Below are 19380 nucleotides of genomic sequence, written 5' to 3'. Positions count from 1 at the left end.
GTAGCCATTGACAAATCATGAAACAGTCTGCCAAGAAACTCCTCGCTTTTTTCTTCACATCAAAGCACAGAAGGAATGTGCTTACTTCCTTAGTTCTACTATAAGTAAAATTTGTAATACTTAAATACACACACACAGAGTCCTTGGGCAATAATTATTTGAAGGGCCCACAAGACACAGCTAAGCTAAAGGAGAATACAGAAGAAAAAGGAAGTAAAAGAGTAAGGAAGGAAATAGAGAAGAGGAGAAGGAGTATAGTAAATGAACACAAATAGCAAGGTAAAGTAAAATTATTAGGCAGAGGAAGATGCTGTGATAATAACTGAAGTGAACTGCCCTCTTAGTGAAAAACTGTAAAAACATGGCCCGCATGCAATACATACTTTGCAACACTGAAAGAAAAAAACAAAGAAAAAAAAGAAGACTTTAAGAGGGTAAGACCACAAATCTATGATCAACATAATTTGCAAGCTAGTAAGTTCCAACGACAATAACTTAGATTAAGGAAACAATTTAACTCTCTCTTATTTTTACATACATACTCATTCACACACGTTTATATATATATATATATATAAAAGGTTATAATCAACCATACGCATATACACATATGTATATTGAATTGGCTAAAAGTTCCAAATACTTCAACATATAAGTAATGAATAATGTATGCTATTTGTAATTTTATCAGAAAATATTAATCACAGATTAACACACAACAAACACTTAGATGTGTTTTGTAATACTTTTACAATTCATAGGCAAGTAGTTTAATTGCATGGCACAAACACTTTACTCTGTTTAATATGTGAAAATACAGTACAAGAAAAATCTCTTTTCAAATAGGATCTATAATTTATGACAATCTATTTTACAAACTTCAAATTAAACCTTTAAATACACACACAACACCCACACACACGTGCATTTACATAATTGCTATTAGCACACATGCATATGTAATTTTTAGTAGATACATTTTACAAAAAAATGATTGTTTAGATTTATTTTACCCAACATGGTGGATATGATATCTAAGAATTATTAAGAAAGGAAATAAGGCCTATTTTATCTTATTTGTGAGGCAAAAACTAATATTAGTACTGAGTTGTCTTCCAATGATAACCATTAAATGTTGTCTAAGAAAACTCTACAGCACCTCTCCTCACAGTACATAAACTCACTTTCTTTTATGAATTTCAGACTATTAATTACTTCACGTTATGTATTTATTTTCCCACTTTTGATGTACAAAAAGCTTAAGTTGACTTGTGTAAGAAATTCATCATTTAAAACAGTATAACATTGAACTAGGTACTGTAAAGTTTTTAGCCTGTACTAACACTGTATGATTGAATGGTAGACTTAATTCATTTAACACTGCTATCTGGCCCTTGGTAGCAAGTCTTTAGCAGAGTCCACTCTAGTATAAACATTTATGCCAGATCTCTGAAGTGTTTCTTTTAACTGTTGCAATGCAGAAGCTTTAATTCTTCTCATCTTTCTCACATGTTATCTAGTAAAGTTTTCTCCTGTGACTACTTCTGCAGCAGCAAGTTTTCTTTTGTCTAAATGCTAAATACGATTTACCTGAATATATTTTATTCAACGCTGCTTTCTGTAACTTGAATTCTAGCAAACAATACACACTCAGCATACCAAATGCTGTTCTAATATAGGAATGAATTTACTTTTATCAGGTTGTGAATGATAGGTTTAACCATTATAGTTGAGAACACAGAAAAACAGAGAAATGCATGAGTCCTATGATTCATGACATCATTTACAAGCTAATATGCTTTTACATGTGTTGTCTATAAGGACAATTTTCTACTTCAACAGCATAAGGTCTTCACATGTCTGAGTGCATTCAAGCATATATCTATATGTATCATACTTCTTTACTACACACACACTTGACCAATATGTTGATAATGAAATGTAATAAATGGAAATAGAGCAGAAGCCTGCCATATATAAACCTTCATGTGGGAGATACAATATACTTAATAGCCAAAAGCATAATAGTTAATACCAAATACATTGGAAGATGAACAAAAATATTTGTAGAAAGTCATGGCAAACATAGTAATATAGAGACATTAATGTCATCTTTTTTTTTATCATTCATTATGATTAAATTGTTTTTTTTATTCACTCGTTGGGTCTCAAAGAAAGGGCAGTGCCCATGGCCATTTCAAGCCCTCTGAGACAAGTGATACTGACACCATTTATCGCCTCTTTGAACCTTTTTAAGTCAACATCTGCAGGAAAGACATGAGCAGGATGAGAATTCCTGAAAAGCAAGGGGTGGGGATAATGATAAGTGTAGGGCTTAGATACAATAAGAGTAACCAAAGGATAAGGAATGAGTAGTATGTGGATGCCTAAGTAGGGGTCATATAAATCCAGCCAACTCTGAGGGAGCAGAGGCTGTTTCAGAGTTAAAAGCAGAAAGAAGAGAGAGAGTGTTCCTAGAGCATGCCAGAGTTGATGGAATGGGGTAGAAAAAGGGCTCTATCAATAGGGTGATCTTACGCGAAGCTACCAGTCCAAGAGGTGAAAGATGTTTGAAAGCTTTGCTTAGAGTGACAACATTGCTTTCACCAAATTCTTCCCAAGTATAGAACAAATTTACATAAAACTATTTTTTCTTTATATCTTTTTTGCATACGTTGCATGTGTGTATATGCATATTCTTTATTTACAACATTCAACACAGAATAAACATTTGGTTGTTCTCACTTCTTTATTGTGAATCACAATAATAGTGATTTCTGACAGAGGCATACAATCATAAACTTTATGGACAAAATATAGTCAACTTGATCTATCCAATAATTTCATTGGTTTTATTTTATTGAGCCATGTAAAGAAAGTGATGCAAATTTGACCATGAAGGGACATGATCACAAAAACTAAGATAATGTACAGTGTGACAGTCTATTTTGTTCCATGATCTGCAAGTTCATTTGCAAGCTGTTCATCACTGTTCTAATAATTATTTCTAATATATGCACATGACCAGTATCATGGATACTAGGGCTGCTTCAGCAGATGGCCTCAATAAAAATGTTTCTAGTATAGGTACAAGGTCCAAAATGTTGGAGGAAGGGGTCAGTTGGTACCATTGGCTCTACTTCTTAACTACTACTCATTTCATCAACCCTTCAAGGATGAAAGGCAAAGTTGACTTTGGTGGGTTTTGAATTCAAGAGTAAAGAACTGAAACAAATACTGCAAGGCATTTTTTATGAAGCTCAAACAATTCTGCTGATCTGCCCACATATTCCCAAGGTACACTCATGATTTGGTGATGTGAATGTTTATCTTCTATGGTCATCATAAATAATTTTCTTAATCTAACATCCAAGTATATATAAACAATTAACAATTTCTGAAGTTTACAACTTTATGCAAAGCTTTATATTTTTTAAACTATTTCTATGAAAAAATGAAAATTTCAACAAACATTTCACATTTTCTGCAACTAATATGTTTTCAATCAATTTGTTTCCCTACAAGTACCTCTTACTCGAAATATGAATTTGACCAATATATTTTTGATGAATGATCCTAGATTGATTCATTCATTCATCTATCTATCTATCTATCTATCTATCTATCTATCTATCTATCTATCTATCTATCTATCTATCTATCTATCTATCTATATACATACTCTACAATCCTACCCACTGATTTTTAATAAAATATAAAATTATTCTTTATATATTGATTACATTGAGGCATAACCAGAAATTTATTCAAATGGAAAGTTTCAGGTTAAGTAACTAGATATGTAGTTTAGCAATCTGGTAAATGAACTGGTAATAAATGAAGAAGATAAATAACAATATCTTCTGTTGAAATATATAAATAGAAAAGAAATATATTGTAACTGCATAGTTTTCTTTGCTGAAGGAAATGTTTCAGTGCATGTACACACATACACAAATGGATTGCCTTAGTTTTGATGATGTGTGTTGGTCAACCGAGCTGCTGACTCAGTGAATAATTTAAGTGGCTGAGTATTCCAGAAACATTTGGTCCCTTAATGTAATCCTCATGTAGAATCAGTTTGATGCATAAATATGACTATGCTGGCTTTAAGCATTGTCCAGCTTCTTTGTAGGTTTCTATTGTTCCCCATTTTCACTCACAAGGCTTGTTAAAGATACTTTCCCAAGATGTCACAAGGAAGGGCCAGACCCGAGACCTCATAGTTGTGAAGCAACTGTCTAAATCAGTTAGCTCTGTGTGTGTGTGTGTGTGTGTGTGTGTGTGTGCGTGCGTGTGCATGCATAAACACCTGAAAATACATACACACTAAACAAAAGGCTAAATCATTGAAATATGACTTGTTGAAAATTCAGTATGTTCTATCTATTAAACTTCAGTTCTTTTTACGAAGCAATGCTACATGATTATTAATTATATTCTCTGGATAAAAGTTGAAATAAGAAAAACAAAAAAAAAACTTTAAAATTATTAGACACGAAATATTTTTTTTGTTTTTCATGTCTTGAGACCCTACTTCATTTTGGTATAAGTAAACTCCATAATTTTCTTAACGGTTTTAAAGTAAATATGTTTGATCAAAAGTCTCAGACAAACAATAATCAATCAAAAAGATTTCATAACAGCTCAAAAGAAATCTCTTAACATTTTATTCTTCATATCTATGTATCATTTTTATGTATAACAGAGTAATGTATTACAATGTTGTTGTTTAACCCTGGGGTATCATGAGTAGAAGATATCTATAACTAAAGATGCTCCAGTTAGGGACCATCTCAACTATGTACATCTTGGACAACTTTTATGTTTGTTCATATCTTAATGTAAAAAGATGTGACTTGAGTGAGATTTGGCAGCTTCTATTTTTAGCAGGGTGAGTGACCATATAGATACTCCCTTGTTTGTTAAAGGTCACAGATGCTGTGATCTTAAGGAAAACAATAGTTAACATATTTAGCTGGAGACCCATTTGTTTACATTTTGAATTTTTTTCTTTTAATTTTAGAAACTGAATTATGTTGATGTAAACATGATGATGAAAACTAATACTTTCCATTTTCCATGCTACATTTTAACTGGTTAATCATCCTACATCACTGTTATTTACAAATCATTAAACTGAAATCAACACCCTCACACAGTTAATCTTATAATCATATTTAGAAAAGTAATTCAACATTTTTTAATTTATAAGAATTATTTCTTTAGGCATCAATAATAATGATTTCCTCCAACAGCAAACTTTATCATAAAAACAATGCCATAAAGGAAGCACTTGGGATATAGTATTCGCTAGAGATAGGAATCAGCAAATAGAAGATCCTATATTTTGCTTTATCTCTTTAACATATATCCAAATCTAAGATAAATTACACAGAAGTTAGTTGGGATGTTATATTATTTCCAGTGTTAGCACTCTGATATTTTAGCATAATAAATATATTCATTTAGAACAGCTGTAACTGTATCAAATGCTGAAATCCACTTTGAGTTTTTCTGACTTCAGTTATTATGTATTGAACAGACTTCATTACTATATGGCTGCCATTGCTGAAATCATTAATTGCTCTCTGGCATTGTTGTAAGTATGTCCATTAGAAGTGAAAGTTCTCAGTTTGAACCTAGCTTTAGCTTGTGCGTGTATTAGTGGGAGGTGGGTGGAGGGAAGAGATATGTTGCAAATAGGTAATAAAAAGGTAACCATTTAACAGACTGATTGAAACATTGGCTAGAATATGGAAACATCAATGATGAAGCAAATAGTCTAAATATTTTATGTGGCTGTTTACCATATTTATTTAGGTATAATATACACCTTTTTGATGAAAAAAACAACAACACATAATCATGTGATTTCCAAAATGCTGACTTTACATCATGTTTATTTTTACACCTTACACAGATAAAGCTCAAGTGTCACTTTTGAATCTGTTTCTGTTTGATTTAGAGTATATAAACTTGTAATGCATTTTAGACAGCAAATTAATAAATGTAACCCTTTAGTATTTAAACTGGCCATATCCAGCCCAAATATTTTATCTATTTTATGTTTAACCAGCCACACCTACCCTACAATGTCATTCTAAAAATGCAACAATCACATTATTCAAGTCTTAAAGCTACAAGATAATGCCTAATTAATTTGAAACAATGTGAATAAATAAGGTTTACATTTGACAGAAAAATCTGAATACTAAAGGGTTAAATACTTCTTTTCCATACATTGTAATATTAAAGAATAGTCTGGGTATGTCCCCACTAATTTTTAGAAGTCAGTATGTGCAAATGTCTTACTCAATGTAATTTGTTTTTCCTGTGACAAAAAAATGTATCCAGTGAATATTTGAATACAATTATTAATTACCACATTATTTGTGGCAACTAACCTATTGTGTACATGCACATACCTTAGAGAGAACAGTGCATGACATTTTTCTTCTAGGATTTCATTGTTCATAATTATAGGTGAGCATAATACAAGTGCATGTTACATATGAATAAATACAATATTTCAAGCAGCGTAATGTAAGGGTTTCTTCAATCCTAAAATTCAGACCAAAATTGAAATAAAAGTAGAAATATTTTCCTTGTTTAAAAATTGAATACATCTTGCCACTAAAGAAGTTTTTATTTTCCTTAGAACTAGAAACATAAGGCTTTAATAGAATCCTAAATTGGAGATTTATGAAAATAAAATGACAAAAAACTACAAAGATACTATAGCCTATTATTATGAATGCATTTTTTTCTTTCCTTAGGCACAAAACAAGTTTTGTTTAGAGATAGGTGTATAGATTCATTATACAAATGTATTATTGATTCAAGATGGATGAAATATGTTACTGAAATCTATATAATGTTTGAGGGTCTTGAAATAATGATAATCTTAAATTACCAGTGTAAAACTTACATCATAAATTGCCTCAAAGTTGTACTTCATACATGATAAAGGGAATAAAGTGTAAGGTATTTTTATAGATGCATCTCAATAACAGACATTCTGCTAACATCTCATCAATGAGGCTATGCAGACATTAACTGGTTCAATACATATATATTTTTTCTTCACTTATTAAATTAAAGCAATACTGAAAAAAACTTAGCCAAATCTTTTCAGTGATGGTATATTTCATACAACTTCAAGAGCAAAAACATTACTTTTACTTTACTTACCATTTGGTATTTTGTTGAAGATTCCACCAAAACTTTTTTGTGCTCCTCCACCTCCTCCTCCACCACCACCTCTATTACCACCAGAATCTTGATCACTTCTGCGTATACCATCAGAGCCACCACACTGTCGACTACTGCCAGCGCAGTCCGTATAATACATAATAAGAAAGACATCTAAAAGGAACCATACCATCGAAGTGGCCAAGATTATTTTACAGTACTGTAAACTTAGACGGCTGACCATAGCTATAGTTGTCACAACAATCACAAGACTAAACACTAGTTTCAACTGGTATGGAGGTATCCAAAGTGATTCTGAGAGTCCCTGCTGCTATCACAGACAGTAACAAATGAGAGGGTAAAAACTCAAGTCCAACTGGATCTGTAACCACACATGGTTTCTTTGAACTGCTTACAAAACTTGCACATATCTCACAACTTGGCCCAAATCAAGCAATAGGTTATCTGCAAAATAGAAATAAAAATACCAGATAAATAAATTGTATAAAAAATTGTAAATGCAAGTTTAAGATATCTTAAGAAAGACTAAACTTGAGACTAGTGACCGAGACCTTTGGAAATATGCTGTGCTTGAGAAAACCAGGCAAGCCAAGTGAGACCATAACCTGTGGCCTATGCCAGTGGTGTAACCATCCCACTTATGCATATCTTTCCTTCATTGGACACTAAACTCTGCTTGCGAAGACCTGTTGAGACAAGTGAAATTGAGATCAAATTCAATGACTGGCATCCGTGCTAGTAGAGCGCTAAGAGCACTATCCGAGCGTGATCGTTGCCAGAGAAGCTGACTGGCTTCCATGCCAGTGGCACATAAAAAGCACCATTCAAGTGTGATTGTTACCAGTGTTGCCTTACTGGCACATGAAAAAATATTCGAGCAAGGTCATTGCCAGTGCCGCTGGACTGGCTCCTGTGCAGGTGGTGCGTAAAAAACACCATTTGAGCATGGCCATTGCCAGTACTGCTTGATTGGCCTTCGTGCCAGTGGCATGTAAAAGCACCCACTACACTATCGGAGTGGTTGGCATTAGAAAGGGCATCCAGCTGTAGAAACTCTGCCAGATCAGATTGGAGCCTATTGCAGCCATCTGGTTCGCCAGTCCTCAGTCAAATCCTCCTACCCATGCCAGCATGGAAAGTAGACGTTAAACGATGATGATGATGACAATAAGCTATAAACAAAAATCCTATCTTGTTAGATTGCAGAGACCAGGTTTTTTAATTTTTACATGTCAGTAAGCGAGAAGCCAAATTAAAAGCCTCTGTAGTAATGAAGGAAAGTCTATTTAAAAAAATTTTTTAAAGTAATTATGCCACTCTCCCTATGTTGTTTTCTTTCTTTTCTCCCATGCTTCTACAGGTACAACTTGCAGAGACAAGTATTTGCTCAAATGTTTTTATAGGCAAATGAGAACAAAAGCTATTTGCCAAAAATACAAGGCTTCACTTCCTCACTTCCTGATTATTGAATTACATCCTTCTTCTTTCACCAACGCACCCCCACCCTGACTCCTCAACAACAACAACAACAACAAATGCCTCTGCTCTTCTGAAATTGTTGTATCTGTATCTTTGCTAACTTTATACAAATCCATTTAACCTTTAGCATTCAGATGAGTCTGTTAAATATAATCCTTATTTATTCACTTTGTTTTGAATTATCTTGTAGCTTTGAGAGTTTGATGATGTGGTAGTTTATTTTTAGAATGACTTTGTAAGGTAGGTGTGAAGGGTTAGATCTGGCCAGTTTGAACATAAAGCAGGTAGACTATTTGGGCCAAATATGGCCAGTTTAAATGCTAAAGAGTTAACGGACCTGCTTTTCTTATCCTAATGCCTTCCTCTGTATTATTTCCTCCATTTGTACTAAATGCTTAATCAAGTCTTCTAAAATTGGAACTCTCTGTCTGACTACACTAATCAGCTGTCCGTTAGTTTAATAAGCATAAAAATGGGTTGAATTCTATCCTTCAGAATTGTTAGACTAGTACTTACTTACATACAAATGATAACACATGTAAGAGAGAGAGAGATAAGGTGGTGAGCTGGCAGAATCATTTGCATGCCGGGCAAAATGCTGAGTGGCATTTCATCTGTTTTTAGGTTCTGAGTTCAAATTCTGCTGAAGTCAACTTTGACTTTCATCCTTTTGGGTCAATAAAATAAGTATCTGTTGAGCACTGGGGTCAATGTAATCAACTAACCCCTACTGCCTTTGTGCCAAAATTTGAAACCAATATACATAAGAAAGAGATGTACTATTATGTTACTTATTCTCTATTTCAAAGGAACGGTTAATATTTCATTGTTGTTTATTTTTTTTTTTTCCAAAACAAATAGTTAAATGGTTTTCAGACTCAAGAAAATTGAAACGATGGTGTAGGTAGGACAGATAAAGAATAATGTTTAGGTAAAAAGATAAGTAATAAAGTAAGAATGAAAAGCTGAAATCTATAGATTATGATATTGACTAGATAAAATTATTCATCTTCAATACTTGTAAAGATCAATAGAAATAGTGAGCTAACTGAAGATGTTTAGGAAGTGAGACATACATTAAAACAAAAATATATTATTAAATGATGTGGAAGAAATAGATGACAGGGTAAGAATGGCTTACAATCCAGCATGCTAAGTACCTATAAAATATTTGGTATTCATGTAGGGATAGCTTGGAAGATTTTACCAGCTGTCCCCCATGACCTACAAGGTGGAGAAATTGTAAACTATAGGCCTTTCAAATAATCATCACTGCTCTAAGTTGAGAAAAATGGCTACAGTCAAGGATGGAAATTTTGCTATAGAATCACTACCATCATCGTCTCACAAGAGAAATAAAAGGAGGGTATAAAATGGTTGTCAAAAAGTGGTTCACAATCAGAAGAATATATGGCTTCTGTTGGTTTTGTCAGCAGAGAAATATATAAGGAATGAATTAATGTACATGAAACATCAAAGATAGACATAATTTAGTTTAATGAAAATTTTTTTGTCAATTTATAAAGTAGATTAGTCCCTAACTTTTAAAAATGTTATACATCAAAAGGATGCATAGTATAGTTCTTGGAGATGCAAAAGACAAGTTGTACAGGATAGGAAAAAAAAATGCTTTCAAAAAATTGTCCCTTTCAAACTTCAACAAATTTTTTTTTTAATCTCTCTTTAGCCATTGATGCAGTTCCACTTTTAACTTATTCATGACATGCCATTATAAAAAAATGAATAAATAAAATGAAAATAAAAAAATAACGATTAAAACTTATACTATCATGCTTAACTCTCTTTAATCACTTCACTCTTTCATTTCAACAAAGTTACACAAAGTAAATCCTCTTAGAAAATTCAAGACACATTTAACATGATAGCTAACTCACTTCACATCAGCTTCCATTATGTATGAAATATCAACAATTGTCAGCAATCTTTATGTTTTGGAAACTAAGCATTAAATTAGAGATTATTTATTTATATCACATTACTGTCATAGTTAGACTTTTCACCACTGCCATTTGAAATGCTGTTAACTAATTTAGCTGATATATTTTTTGTCAAATACCACTAAAGTATAATGCTTAGGATCTGTGTAATAAAATTCATGATTCCTTAGAATGATATGTTACATATTATGTATATGTTTACATATCAATACTGCATTCACAGAGCACATGTTGAGTATGAGGTAAGTCATCTGAAGAGACTTATCATACACTTTTAAAATTAAGAAAGTCTATTTCCTGAACACATACCCCTATGAAAATGGGATTTACCTCAAAACAATATTTTCAGCAAGTTCACAATAATTTGATACATATAATATATGCTTGATTTAATTAGGATCAAACCTCTAGTGCTGTGATTCCCAACATGGGGTACAGGCCCCACTGGTGAGGCAAGATAACTTAAAGAATGGGTTATTAAAAACAAAATTCTTTACATCCATTCCATTGACAATTTTATCAAATTTTTGACACTTTAGAGAAAACAGGTCGTTTTCATCATATTCATAAGATCTGATGTCACTAAAGAGAGAATAAGATTATTTCCTTTAATTTAGTGGTATGTCAAAACATGTAGGTAATTACAAACGTTTGTGTGTTTGTGTGTGTGCATGTAGTATAGAACTGGTCAGTACTGAAAGCAATACAATCTTAATCCCCTATGGAGAAATAAACTGGAGACAGGCTTATGTGTGCAGATGTGTCTAAGAGTAGTGACTCTTTTGTCTCTTGTGACAAAAAATCTAGGTACACAAAAAAAATGTGGTGCAGCAGAGTGTTGATAGGGCAATAAATGACTTATCTGTTGCATACGATTTTTTTTCACTTTAAGTAAATTCCCAGGTAAATGTTTCTAATAGAAAGGCAGAAGACACCAGAAGCAAAAATAAGGAATATATATGCACAGTTAAATATAGAAGTGTAAAGTATAATTTGTGACATAATCTCTATAATAAACATGATATTGAATGGAATAATTCTCCGTTTGAACTTTTTTAATTACATATGTGTGCATGTGTAAGTGTGTAGTAGAAATCTACGGATGCACAAACGCACAAAACGGAGAAAATGAAACAAATATGGACAATTTGTTCAGAAACACCCGTGAGTGGGGAACAATTCTCAAAAATAGCCCCCAATTGTCCCCCCCCCTGCCAAATTTCTATGTCCTTGGAATCTACATAGTCCGAGGCATATTTGTAGAGAATTTCATTAAACAATATATATTTTCTTGAAAGTTTAAACAAATTGAAATGGACTCCAGTGAAATTGCCGAAATTCCCCCCCCCCCCCAACACCTCCTAAATCCCCCCCCCCCCCAAATTTTGTATATTCAGAATCAACATGATATAACACATATTCGTAGACAATTTTATTAAAAAATATTCATTTTTCTGAAAGTTGTGATAATCCAAAGTCAGGGGTGCAGAAATCTGTAGTTATGCTGATTCAAAAATACATAAAAGCAGTGCAAGTTAAAAAAGATGTTCGTCAATATTCAGAGGAATATTTAAATTTTGGATTTATATCTGCTGTCCACGATAAACTGTCATCAAGTTATGGATGAAAAACTTGGATCTTGTGAATTTTCTGAAGTCCTCTCTCCACCCCTCAGAAAAGATTTTCCTACAAATTTCTTTATAATCATAATCTATGCCTGTTGAAAGATATTTATATAAAATTTCATTTAAAAAAAACATTTTCCTAAAAGTTATGAGGGAAAAACTCTGACCTTGATGAAAGACTGTGAGATGTTTTTAATACCAACAATTTTTACTCTGAGATTTCACTCAATATTGACCATAATCAACTTGTGAACCAATTTGCTTGCTTATGCTGGTATTGTAGAAGGTACTGCTGCTTGTCTTTTGGAAGATTATCACTTAGGGCCATGAACCTTTCAATCATGCTTCTTCCACTTGCTTCATCATCTACCAACAACTTATTGCACTTCTTTAAACCAGTTTGCATACCTCAGTCTTATTAAGCAAGCTTTTGCAAATTGATTACAGTAAATATCTAGTGAAATTCTAAAGTTAAAATTTTTGGTAGATGACATCCCCCAGTTTTTCAAATATATGTTTTCAAGTGGATAAATTAGACAACATATGGAGGTTTCGAAAATATCCAATGCTCATGAGCTGCCCCAGTTGCCTATTTCTGCAACAAAGGTCTTCTACTTAAATACAGATGACTATAATAACAATAACAAAAATGAGTTATAAATGATTTCCTTTCTTTTGAGAACATGAATTTTGCAATTTTGGAACACTCCAAAACTATTATTTCCAGAAATAGAACAGTTTTGATAAACACACCAAAAGTACAAACAAAAATATCATAATGAAAAAAACAAAAAATATCTAGTTACCCGTCATAAAATAATCTGTTCCCTTATAGATAATTTTACTACATCAATGTAAGTTTATTCAAGTCGCCATTCCCCAACGTGTGTTTAGATTGGCAACTATAATCATGCTGCAAGTGTATTGCTTCATTCAATGTTAGTTAGGGAGTTGTCATCACAATTGATGTGAGGACACAGGGAGTTGTCATATGTTAAGTTAAAAAGAAGTCAATGTCAATCAAAATGGAAAAAGGGATTGCTCAAAACAGGGGAAGAAAACATCCATGAAAATGGAGAATAGTTATAATTTAAATAAAACAGGTATAAAAAAAACAATAAAACAAAGAGGGCCATTATTTGAGGTTTTATATATACATTCAAGGCATTAGAAGTATAATTGCTTCTCGTTACAAAATTCTAATTGTTTAATGTAAAATGTTTTCTTTCAGGACCCTACTCTCATCAGGTAAATGGCCCTGGTCAGTATGTGGGAAAGGTGTAGGTAGGAACTCCATCCAGTGTACTCAGTATAGACACACAAGCAGAGCCAGACTGGGCTCAAGGGTTTTAGTTCATCAAATCAACCCCAGTACTTATATTAAGTCTACCACTTTTTCTATCAGTCTCTTTTTAAGCTGAACCACTAAGTTAAGATGATAGAAACAAATTAACACAAGTTATTAAGTGGTGAGACGTAAACACAAACACCACCTCAAAAGTAGCATCACGCACACAAATCTCAGATCACATCTGAAAGTCATCTAATTAGCTAAATTTCACTCACCAACACAGTCTATCTTGGAGCTCTCCCAACATACCCATCTTTCCCTCTCTTGTCAACCCTACTGTGCCTCATACCCTTAGATCTGGCACAAACCACTTTACCTAATCTTTCCTTCTCAGAGATTCCACACCCTAAAATTCATTCTTGCTTACAGATGTTAAAAATGTTATGATAGCTGAAGTGATCACATCAACATTTGAGGGGCAACAAAGGTTGTGGACACTGCCTCTGCTTCTCATGTAAGACATAATAAAAATAAACAAGAATAAAAGTAGGAATTTTGTTAAACTGATCAAAAGACAGCTTACTTAATTTACTCAAAAATCAAGAAATTGATTTACAGCAGCTGCACTTTATATAGTTTCTTTTGTAAACAGAGGTAGATTTGTTTGATCTCAGTGCATTACTGCTACTTATAAAGGAGAAAGAAATTTTAAATTACCATTGATTAAATTTCAATGACACCACGACACAACAAAATCATATTTGGTTCCTGAACACCTATACTAACAAAGGAGCTAGTAAATGGTCATTTAACCTGCTAGAAATAGAAGCCAAATCTCTTTAAAATCCCATCCGACAGGTTTCAAAGCAGAGGGTGACTTTGGATAATGTGGTCTGAGATACACAACCTGCTAGAAATAGAAGCTGAATCCCTTCAAAAACACATCTTATAATCTCTTAAAAGCAGAGGGTGACATTGGATAATGTGGTCCAAGAAAAAGCATGTTTAAAAAAAAACTGAATGGTCAAAGCTGGAACATCTATAACTGGCCTATTCAATCAGAGCTGACCTTGGTATAAACAACTGGCAACTATCAGCTACAGAATTTCCCATATTTCATCTGACAACAACCATCAAGTAATTATTACTCTCTTTCACAAACAAACACATCTCAAATTGTGTAACTCTGGACTCCAGTAATTGGATCATCATCTGTTTATCACAGATCTGCATAGATGATGAAGTGAGGATTATAACATTGAATTATTTTCAAATTAGAGAGGGGTGAAGAGAGAGAGAGAGAGAGAGAGAGAGAGAGAGAGAAAGAGTGTTCTGCTGAATAAAAATGAGTAATGTTAACCCTTTAGTATTCAAATTACTTTCTCAATGTAATGCTTATTTATTCATGAGGTTATAAATTAATTATGCATTATCTTGCACCTTTAAGATTTGAATGATGTGATGGTGTTCTTCTAGAATGTTATTGTAGGGTACATGTGAGAGGCCAGATCTGTCTGGTCTGAACATAAAACAGGTAGAATATTTGGGCTGGATATGGCTGGTTTAAATTCTAAAACGTTAAATATTGTTTCTTTCCTATGTTTTGTAAGGGAGGTGAAACTCGACTTCAGTATTTTGCTGATTTTCATTTTATTTCTTGACAAGATATTGTCACAAGACAAAAAACAAAACAAAAATAGTTTTATGACTTTACTTAACCTTTCAGCATTTAGATTACTGTCAAATGTAATGTTTATTTACTTATGCATTATCTTGTAACTTCAAGATTCCAATGATACGATTGTTTAATACAGTTCTAAATTTAAGAGAACAGGAATTATGTACATTATCTAAATTACTTATATTTGATGGATACTTGTCCTCATCTTCTTTGTTGTTAACAACATTTCGGCTGATATGCCTTCCATCCTTCATCAGGTGTCTTGGGGGAAATTTCGAACCTGGGTTCATTCCTAAGATATTATTTGATTTTATTATTATTATTATTCAGATCACTGCCTGGAACCAAACTCAGAATCTTGGGGTTAGTGGCCCACGCTCTTAACCACTGTGCCATATGCCCTATTCAGGTCACTGGAATTGAACTTGGAATCATGGGGCTAGTAGCCTGTACTCTTAACCACTACGCCATATGACCATGGGCATATAACGTAGGGGTTAAGAGCGTGGGCTATTAATATATAAATATATATATATATACATATACTGCAGGTCCTGTGTATGACAGTTGGTGGGCACTTGTGGCCTTGTAGCGCAGTACTTGAAATTTTTTAGCATTGAACCGCACATTATTTTGCTCTGCCCACTTGTATATTGCATTTAGGTCATTCTGCAGGCTTATGACATCATCAGGATTCTTTATTGCCTGAGACAGTTTTGTGTCATCAGCATAGCTAGTGACAATGGCTGTCCGAGTGACCATGAAGTTCAGAAGGGCTACTATGAACAGTAGTGGCCCCAGGACAGTTCCTTGTCGAACACCGCTCAATATTTGCGTTTCCCTAGATAATTCTCCATTGGCTGCAACTGTCTGACTTCTACCCTTCAGGAAGTAGGTTGGAGTATCAATTGTTCCATGAACAGCATGTTGGAGAGTTCTAACAAAGATTTTGCGTGGCTGTGTTCATGCATTGACATCTCAGAGAGGATGTGACCTTCAGGCCATTTAACATTTGGGAGGTTAAAGTCACCTAGGAAAAGTATATTGATGTGTTGGTCCAAATTTGTCAAGACCTCTCTATGCGTATGAGGCTATCATCAAATTTACCCTCCTGCTTTATATATATATAAATATATACATATATATATATAATACAGAATGGGACCCGAACGCAAAACATCCAGACAGTTATGTGATACAAGAAAGGGACAAAACATACAGATAGAAGATACAAAGAAAACATGGACAGGTCATTCGGAGTTTAGTCTCTTCAGGTGGGATCCAGATTATTCTTGCAATTTTGGCTGGTTATTCTCGATATTGCTCCAATCTGGCCAGCTCCAAGGAAAAACAAAGCTAAGAGAATTAGATTCCTTGGAAGAAAGCAGCGAATGTATACAAAAACAAGGACAGAAAGAAACGACCAATGTTACATAAATACAGTAAGAATAATAACAGGACAAAACAACAGATGTCTTTCGACTAAGGACGAATCAAATTAAGCTGGCGTGTATGGAAATAAGGTCTCACACCAAGGATACAAGATTTCACACGTACAGGGAGGAATAACGATGTTGCATGCACAACGGCTGGACAAGAAAGACAGGTCAGATTTGGCCGAACACCTGTCACGTGGGAAGAGAAGAGAGAGGTAGAGGCAGAGGGACAAAAGAATTAAGGAGGGGCGAGAAAAAATGACAGGGACACAGTGAAGTGTAAAGTGGAAGGAAAGTGAGCAAATATATATACATAAATTGGAGTCTCCAGACCTCTCTCTTTGCAGCCTCGTTTAGTGCAAGTGAGCCATCATCTAAGCGGACACATTTCTCTCCTACGAGATCATGATTCTCTCTCACACACTGTCTTGCAACACGAAATACTTCAAGTCTTTGGTCCTCACGGTGCAGAACATTGGCAAATTTCTTCTTATCTGCTTCCCCTCTTGCTAAGTAAACCTGTCTCCTAGCTTCCCTTTTGGCAGTCTGATACAATTCCCTGCTACCTCCATTCTTCCAGTCCTTCCAAGCCTGTTTCTTTTGACTAATAACCCTGTCAACCACATTGTTCCACCACCACGTTACTCTGGGTCGAGAGGGGACTTTGCACCAGTCACAGATCTGGTCAGTGGCTCTCATCAGGTTGTCCCATAGAAACCTCCAATTGTCTTCCACGTTGTGTGATGCTATATCCCCTTCTATTTCGTCAAATGCTTTGAGTAACACATTTCTAAATCTCTGTCCATTTGCAGGATCTATAAGCTTCCAAAGCCTTCTCCTCCAAGCTGGTCTACATCTGGGCATCCATTTTGCCTTGATCCCGAAGTCACTAACTACTAATCTGTGTTGAGGGGTACATTCTTTGCCAGGAAAGGTTTTGGCATTTATAAGCAGTCCTCTTTCCCTATTTCTGGCGAGGATGTAGTCGATTTGGCTAGTGTGTCTGCCGGAATGGTAGGTGACTAGGTGAAAGGCTGGTTTCCTGAAGTTGATATTGCAAACCATAAGATCATTTGCATCACAGAACTCCAGCAGTCTGGTTCCCTCCTCATTGCACACCCTTATCTGGTGGTCAACGAGGAAACTAGGGCTAGATGAGTGGTTAGTGAGAGCTGTGCAAGCCATGTACAAGGACGCTGTCAGAAAGGTAAGGGTTGGCAACGAGTACAGTGAAGAATTACGGGTAGAGGTAGGGGTCCACCAAGGTTCAGTAATCAGCCCCCTCCTATTTATAGTCCTCCAGGCAATAACACAGGAATTCAAGACGGGATGCCCTTGGGAGCTCCTCTACGCTGATGACCTTGCCCTAATTGCTGAGTCACTATCAGAACTAGAGGAGAAGTTTCAGGTGTGGAAGCAAGGACTAGTGAGACCATAACCCGTGGCCTTTACAAAGGGTGTGGCCAGCCCACCTATGCGTACCTTTCCTTCTTTGGACACAAAACCCTGCTTGCGAAGACCTGTTGAAACAAGTGAAATTGAAATCGAAATTGAACAAAATTTGATGACTGGCACCCATGCCACCCTACCCTCATTGGACACTAAAGTCAGCTTGTGAAGACCTGTTGGAGAAAGTGAGATGAAACTGAAGTAAATTTGATGACTGGCACCCGTGCCAGTGGAACGCTAACAGCACCATCCGAGCAGGATCACTGCCAGGGCAGCGGTCTCGCTCCTGTGCCGATGGCACGTAAAAAAGCACCATTCGTGCGCGATTGTTTCCAGCTTTGCCTTACTGGCACTTGTGCCGGTGGCATGTGAAAAAAACTTTGGCGGACTCCTGTGTAGGTGGCACATAAAAAATACCATTGGAGCGTGGTTGTTGCCAGTACCGCCAGCCTGGCCCTCGTGCTGGTGGCACGTAAAAAGCACCCACTACACTCTCAGACTGGTTGGTATTAGGAAGGGCATCCAGCTATAGAAACTCTGCCAGATAAGATTGGAGTCTGGTGTAGCCATTTGCTTCGCCAGTCCCCAGTCAAATCGTCCAACCCATGCTAGCATGGAAAGCAGACATTAAATGATGATGATGTATGTGTGTATATATATATATATATATATATATATATATATATATATATATAAATAAATATAGATATAAATACGTATATATATAGAAATACTAGCTGGTGTATCCGGTAATTCCCGTGGGGTGAAGATGTTCTATTGAAATGCCCTATTACTCTGATATAAGAAAGTAATTTCATTATAACTGCCACAAAAGGTGTATTTTACTTCATGAAAAAGTACATAAAACTGTCAGTTGGAGGAGGAAGAGATTGTTGAAGAGATTGCAAGAGAGGCTTTTGGAGGTTGGCGTGAAAAATCGTCCGAGGTTGGTGAGAGATGTTGTCTGAGGCTGGCAAGAAGGAAAGACATTATTCTGTTTAACGAAGGCATCTGGAGAAATACACGACTGTTGGTATTCACAGAAAAACTATTGCTTTACTGTGAGAAAAGCGGTGTTGAAGTGTCAAGTGAAATTTGGCAATCAAGGATTGAATTCATGCTATGTCTGCATGAAGCCACTACAAATACGTTGTGGAATAAAAAAATTATCTACTGTATATTATATAATTATAATGATATGAACTACTGCATTAATCCTCCCTTCTAAACACATCTAATATGTATG

The 19380-nt window shown here is 34.9% G+C and overlaps 1 protein-coding gene across 50 annotated transcripts in view; it reads right to left on the bottom strand.

Annotated features, from left to right (window-relative positions):
• The window catches only part of LOC106872289 (polypeptide N-acetylgalactosaminyltransferase 1), a 524361-nt gene that overhangs the window by 154345 nt on the left and 350636 nt on the right, over positions 1–19380 (bottom strand). For all 50 annotated transcript variants that reach the window (XM_089355787.1, XM_014919225.3, XM_014919227.3 and 47 more), the window contains one exon: positions 7195–7659. In XM_089355787.1, the coding sequence (XP_089211913.1) occupies positions 7195–7438 (244 nt within the window). In that variant the 5' untranslated portion in view covers positions 7439–7659. The remainder of the gene's footprint in view (positions 1–7194; positions 7660–19380) is intronic.

Source organism: Octopus bimaculoides, chromosome 1 (assembly GCF_046866305.1).
Source record: "Octopus bimaculoides isolate indiv1 chromosome 1, ASM4686630v1, whole genome shotgun sequence".
In the NCBI taxonomy this organism is placed as follows: Eukaryota; Metazoa; Mollusca; class Cephalopoda; order Octopoda; family Octopodidae; genus Octopus; species Octopus bimaculoides.
The sequence above is the reverse complement of the archived record's forward strand: the minus strand, read 5'-3'. Positions and strand labels throughout refer to the sequence as shown.